Below are 6,568 nucleotides of genomic sequence, written 5' to 3' on the forward strand. Positions count from 1 at the left end.
ATTTATTTGTTAACATCTTTATTTCTTAATTTATATATATAGAAAAAATTTATAAAGCTAAATTATATATTATATTCTATACTTTATATGTAAAATGTTAGTATTATCATTATTATTTTAATCTAGTTATAAACTGCATGCGCCAATCTCGAGTGAAATTAGACTCCCTCTCCCTCCTCCCACCTAAACCATCAAATTTCGGTCCCAAATTCCAAATCCACTAATCTCATGTTCTCCTGCTTGGTCAGAAGAATTAACGCTGACCCATCACCCTTAAAACGCTGCGTTTCAGTGCAACTCCATTTTAATCCCATGGTATGACTCAACAAAGCGCGGGTACTGCAATACGCTGTTTCATTAATTAATCAAACTCTAAAAACGACAGCCGTTTGTTCGAACTCCCGCCCTATTTTCAATTTCATTCATTCATCACTCTAAAAATTCCGCTTCCAATTATTTTCTCCCATCCTCCCAATTTCCCTTCCCTCCCTTCCTTCCCCTTTTTCACTTAACCCGCTCCAATTCTCAAATCTCAATTCAAAAGAATCAAAACCCAAACTTCAATTCGTTTCCCTCACAACACTTTCCCTTCCCAATCAATTCCTCTTTCCACCACTTTCCTTCTCTTCTTCCCTTCAATGTTCTAACCTAACCCCAAAATGGATTCCTCCACCACATTCCTCAACGACCTTCCTCCCCTCAAGAGACTAAGACTCTTGCAACAACAACAGCAACAAAAAGAAGAACATCAGTATTATGACTCTTCTTCACCTTTACCCGCTAAAAAACGCAAGGAGTCTCGAACCCTATCTCCACCCTCTCCCACCACCACCAAAACCGTTTATAACTATTCCCTCCCCGCCAAGAAAAGAGTGTGGGCCCTACAACCCCAGAGCCCACCCTCAAATGACGTCGTCCCCGCCTTCGACCTCAATGTGGAATACACACCCAGCCCCAACAACCACGGAGACTTAGAAGAAGACCACTCCGAGGACGAGGACGGGGTTCTATGCTGTGTGTGCCAGAGCACGGACGGCGACCCTGCGGATCCAATAGTCTTCTGCGACGGGTGCGACCTCATGGTGCACGCCTCCTGCTACGGCACTCCCCTGTCCAAGTCCATCCCGGATGGAGACTGGTTCTGCGAACGCTGCTGTTTCCGTTTCGAGAAGAATGATGTTGGCAACATCAATTGCAATGCTTGCGTGCTGTGCCCTTCCACCGAGGGGGCGATGAAGCGGACCACCGCCGAGGAGGAAGGTGGCGCGACGTGGGCACACGTGGTGTGCGCCCTGTTCGTGCCGGAAGTGTTCTTTCTTGACCCCGAAGGGAGGGAGGGGATCGACTTCTCCAAGGTTCCAAAGAAGAGGTGGGAGGAGAGGTGCTATCTTTGCGGATCCTGCGAAGGGTGTGCTTTGGTGTGTTCTGAGCCCAAGTGCGGGTTGGGGTTTCATGTCACTTGTGCGCTGAAGGAGGAACTTTGGATTGAGTACAGGGAAGGGAAGAAGGGTGGTACCATAGTTGCCGGCTTCTGCAAAAAGCACACCCAAGTTTGGGAAAAGGTAAGTCTCTTTTCCCTCTATTTTTTGGTTTTGGTGTTGGTCCTAATCAATTAGGAAGAGTCGAAAAGACCTGAATAAACCAAACAGCAGCAACCAAATGCTGCTTGCTTTTTTATTGCTGCACTTGCGTTTCAATTGTCTGCATAATTTCTATACAGGTTGTGTTTTTGGTACTTGGTTTGCTGTTGTTTTTTTATAATTTGTGTGCAGGGAATTGAATCTTCCTAATTGGTATTGGACCAACATTTGGAATCGGAATTGGGTTTTGTTCAGTTTTCCCTCTGTCTAGTCATATTTGTGTGTCCGATAAGCTTAAGATAGCATTCAAATAACTTCAATATGAATTTTATAGTGGATGGTTGGATTAATGTTTCTAAAATTTAAGTTCGGGTTAAACTGAGTTGGCAAAAGTAACCAAGTTTTGTTTTTACATAATTGAGTTTTTAGAATGTGCAAACATATTGCTTTTACAGAACTGAGTTATTATGCAAAATTCCAGTGTGCAAATGTATTTTTGGGAGTAACCAATGAATTTACTCTGCAAAAGTACATTCAACACTTAAAAATACTTTTTGAACGTTTAACCAAACATTAATTAATATCAGTGTTTGGTATTCCATTTTCATGTTATCGCGTCAGTTTCCTTCATCTAAGTAATAGATACTCACTGATCAAAAAAGGAAAAGCTACCTATAATTTCTCATATTCACTTAAAGGTTTAAATGCAGAATCAAATAGAGGCGTAATGATTGACTTTCAAATAAAACTAAATCAAATGTGCAAAGTATTGATGCCAATTTGTTTTTTTGGTTAGGCACATTGGTATTTTGTGGACAAGTTTATCGGTGTGGATTAGATTCATATGGTTTAACTAATTTGTCTTTTTTTGACGCAGCAACAGCAATCTGGGAAGTACAAAATTGTTGCTGTCGAAGATGAAAAGTAGCAAAAGTCTTGGTTTTTTTTTAAACTGTTAGTTAATTAACCATCTTAGGGAAATTCAAAGTTAGTTACTTTTGAAGATCATTTGAATCTGTTGTAATTTTACTCTTCATAGCTGATAGCTTTTATGCTTTTTGTTAGTGCTCTAAATCTTCAGATGAAGGCTGTTGCCGACAGTATGTGATCATTGTTACGTTAGAACAATAACAGTTGAATTGTGATCAAATTGAGTTTGTTATAACAAAAAAGGAAAATAAAAGTGAAAAAAAATAATGGTGTACACGACACAAGACAAACTTCTTTTATTCAACAAATTTCAATAACCACTGCACCGTGTAACAAAAAATAGACTCAATACAAAACATTTCCTTTTTAAAAAGAAAAAGACTATAACATGCAATGCAAGCACCTATAAAACAGAATTCAAAACTCATTCTGGGACTAAAATATAATGTGAATGGTTTTCAAGAATATTGGATCAACATTATGCAGCTTCCTTGAGCTTCTTTGTGATGTTGGCGATATACTTGCCTTGGTGGAATGCTTGCTCCAGCTCAAGCTTGGTTGTTTTGAACCATCACCAGCATAAGTTCCTGAACCACGGAACCATATGGACTACCACCTTTTAGTTCCTCCATCTCGAACATTCCAGCACTAAATGTGTATCCAATTGGAACAAATAACATTCCATGATGAACCGGTTGAGCTATAGCAGTAAGCCAGGCATACTCATCCCACAATTTCTCATCATTAATATTCCGTAAGATCTTCCTTAAAGACACTAGTCAGTATTATTTAATACATTATATACTTACAATTACTTAAAAAGGTAAGATTGAAAGATTTTTATGTTCTCACAATGTTCGATTAAGAAACCAGAAGTAATTTTTTATTTATAGAAAAATGTTACATATATATTCTGCCATGATTTCTATTAAAAACTTTTCTCCTATTGATTACTTAATAGGTATCTTAGGATCCTCATTAAAAGAGCCTATAGTTTTTACATTTTAGCATCATGTTGATTTAAGTGGAATATGATTTGGGTCTTTTAAGCAGAGTCTCGGCTCGGGTTATAAGTTTGTAGATGAAACAAACATAACCCAGGAAAGATCTCACTTAAAGTGACTAATCAAATTTTCCAACAAAAATTAATCATTCAAAAAACAGATATATACTTCATACTCACAACATACTTATCCAAAAAAAAAAGGTGTATTTTTTCAATAAATTTTGTTTGTTTTCTTAGTGCTCAATGACTGTTTAGCAAATGTCAACACCATTAACGAAATTGATCAAGAAACCAAGTGTTTAGACAGAGGGTCTTATGCTGTAGTCTCTTGCCCACCACCTTGGGATCTGGTGCTGTAGAAGATTCCAACAAGTTTGCCTGCAAGTTGTTGTGTTTCCCATAAACCTCCGCTTGCATCTAGAAAGGCTTTAAACTAAAGCCGAAGACAAATCCATCAACCTTGGAGCTTTTTAAAACCCTATGGGGTTGGGCATGCGATCTACTTGGTGGAAATTGGTTCGACCTGTGTGACCTAGCCGAGTTTCCGAATGAACTGCTGAACTAAGGGTTGTTGGTCATTGGTGCATGCTGCATAATCGGGGCAATCTGTGCGACCAGGCTGAGTTTCCGGATGAACCGCGGGTTTCGGGTCACTGCTGGATGTGGCATACATTTAAACATGAATACTGGAAAAACACCCTTGCCATGATTCGAACTCACCACCTATAGCAAACTAGAGACTATTTGTTGATACAACATTAACAAATGTAATATATATATATATATATATATATATATATATTATATAAATTATATATAATTATTTATAACACTATAATTCCTGATTATGCGATTCAATTAATGATCCACTAGTTTGACCATTGACTAGTGATCCAATGCTTTCATCAGATCGATTTAAAATTATGCCTTAGAGAAATCATTGGGAGTAATCATTGGTACATCACTCCTGGTTGGTTTTCTCCTTTTGCCAAACACTTAATCTGGTAATGTCTCATGTACCTGCTCATGTGTTTATATTAACACAATAAATTTTAAAATCTTTGGAAATTAATGCCCAAGGCTGGCTGAAGAATATATAACACACACACACACACACAGCTGTAAATGTCTCAATGGAATAAGACTACAAAATATAGGAAAACTTGCTACATGATTTCATCGAAAGAACAAAGATTGAAAGAACAGAGACTGAAGTCTTAAAAAGAGGTTCTGAGAGGCCATGAACCATTGGAAACTATGGCCAAAACCCAATGTAGAGAAAATTGAACACAAGTTACAAAACCAACCTTATGAAAAGTGGTTGAACAATAATATTGAAACCAATTACCACAACTAACACAGCAACTCCAATATAATTACCAAAAAAAACTTGTATTTCATGTGCTAAGCCTAAAAGGAAAAGCGAACCTTAGCTCAGGAATGAACTTTGCTCAGTTATTTACAATTTTATACATTTATAAAATTGAATACATAGGAATGATAGGATTAGGAATGGGGAATAGAGTTTAATTTAAATACACTGTTATTGTAATAAACCAATTTAGAAATCGCTCTAATATGATTTTTAAAATAATTGTTACCAACGCTCACGAATTTTAATTATATGTGACAGGGTAAATAATGTATTTCATGTAAACTGAAAATAAATATACGTACCTGCCATAGTTTGGCCTCAACGCCTTCAACACAATTGGTTCCTTTCTTTATTTCTTCTGCTAGTCTCTCCACATGTCCGTACAATGAGTAGTACCTGTCAGTGTAATGTAAATATTCATTTTTTATTAAAGATTAACAAAATTCCTCTCATGTTTTTTTTTCTCACACTGAAAATTCCTCTCATGTGAATAACTATAGAAAAATGCTTACGCAATATAAACTTGGACGGCCATTGATGATGATATTTTTTTTTACGATACTGATGATGATCTTCTAAAGTAACTGGGCTTCAATTTTTTTTCCTGCGTTTCGTTATGGGCTTAAATCACGAATCACAAAAAAATTCAGGTCATTACTCCCTGGGTGTTGCTAGGTGCACCCAGCAACATTGCTGATGCACCCAGCAATTAACTGAATGGGGGGTTAAATTTAAATTAAAAAACACACACCCAGCCTTTACGTTTTGTCTTCTTGTGTGGTTCTTTGGTCTCCTTCTTCTCCGTGCAGCTTCTTCTCCCTTGCAGCCATTACAGTGCCGTTTTCGAGCTCCATTGTGGCCTTTCCGCCGTCGAGGTTAGTACAACGTCTCTCCCCTCCCCTTTAATGGCCTTTGATGTTGTAGGTTAGACAAAGATGGTTGTAGGATAGAGGATTTAGGTCTTCCGTAGTTGGGAAAAAATGGAATAGGAATCGTTGTTGCGCTTAGGGAAGAACTTCTTCCGTAAGCAGAAGTTCTTGCTTATGGAAGAACTTCTTCCGAATGATGGCTTATAGGTTCATATGGAAGAACTTCTTCCATATGAGTAATACGGAAGACGTATGACTCATACGAAAGAAGTTCTTTTCATAAACTCATATGGAAGAAGTTCTTCCGTAAACACTTACGGAAGAACTTCTTTTGTATGAACATTTGATTTTTTTTTAATAATTTAGTTAATTTTTTTTAAATTTAATTGTACTTGTTTGTTTTGTATTAAAAATTGGTATGTTTTGTTTTTTAATGAAAAAAATATGTATGATTGCATGGTGTATGAAATAAATTTTGATGTTTAATATATTTGCATCAAAATAGTATATATTAGGTAACATTTTTGTTTTTGATGTCTAATATATTTGCATCAAAATAGAAATTAGGGTTAGTGGCTAAGGTTTAGTTAAGGGTGCCTAGGACTGACCGTGTGGTTAGGGCATAGGGCTTAGGGGGCAGAGGAGTGTTTATGTTAGGGTTAGGGTTGAGCGTAGGGGTTAGTTGGGATGTTAGGGTTTAATATGTATGATGGTATGTAGTTAGGGTTGGTTGTTAGGGTTAGTTTAGCAGTTAGGGGTGGCATTAGGGTTTGGTGTGGGGCTTAGGGTTTAATATATGTTGTGGTAT

The 6,568-nt window shown here is 37.2% G+C and overlaps 1 protein-coding gene and 1 pseudogene across 2 annotated transcripts; one reads left to right on the forward strand and one right to left on the reverse strand.

The window, feature by feature from the left end:
• The first annotated feature begins 450 nt into the window (after positions 1-450).
• On the forward strand, positions 451-2,730 carry LOC100786929 (protein Jade-1). 2 transcript variants are annotated; one of them, XM_006597915.4, is made up of 2 exons: positions 451-1,562; positions 2,464-2,730. In XM_006597915.4, the coding sequence occupies exons 1-2, from the start codon at positions 660-662 to the stop codon at positions 2,506-2,508; spliced, it is 948 nt and encodes a 315-aa protein (XP_006597978.1). In that variant the 5' UTR covers positions 451-659; the 3' UTR covers positions 2,509-2,730. The 2 variants fall into 2 exon arrangements, with proteins under 2 accessions (XP_006597978.1, XP_003546630.1); XM_003546582.4 differs by having other exon boundaries at positions 467-1,562; positions 2,458-2,730.
• Positions 2,731-2,805: 75 nt separating this feature from the next.
• On the reverse strand, positions 2,806-5,426 carry LOC100787469 (NAD(P)H dehydrogenase (quinone) FQR1-like; annotated as a pseudogene).
• Between the last annotated feature and the right edge of the window lie 1,142 nt (positions 5,427-6,568).

The sequence above is a fragment of the Glycine max genome, chromosome 15, assembly GCF_000004515.6.
Source record: "Glycine max cultivar Williams 82 chromosome 15, Glycine_max_v4.0, whole genome shotgun sequence".
Lineage (NCBI taxonomy): Eukaryota > Viridiplantae > Streptophyta > Magnoliopsida > Fabales > Fabaceae > Glycine > Glycine max.

What these genes read in the sequence shown, in the direction of transcription:
- LOC100786929 (XM_003546582.4), top strand. Translation starts at nt 660, where the DNA reads ATGGATTCCTCCACCACATTCCTCAACGACCTTCCTCCCCTCAAGAGA. An exon ending in ACACCCAAGTTTGGGAAAAG is followed by an intron (nt 1,563 to 2,457) that starts GTAAGTCTCTTT and finishes TTTTTGACGCAG; the next exon opens with CAACAGCAATCTGGGAAGTA.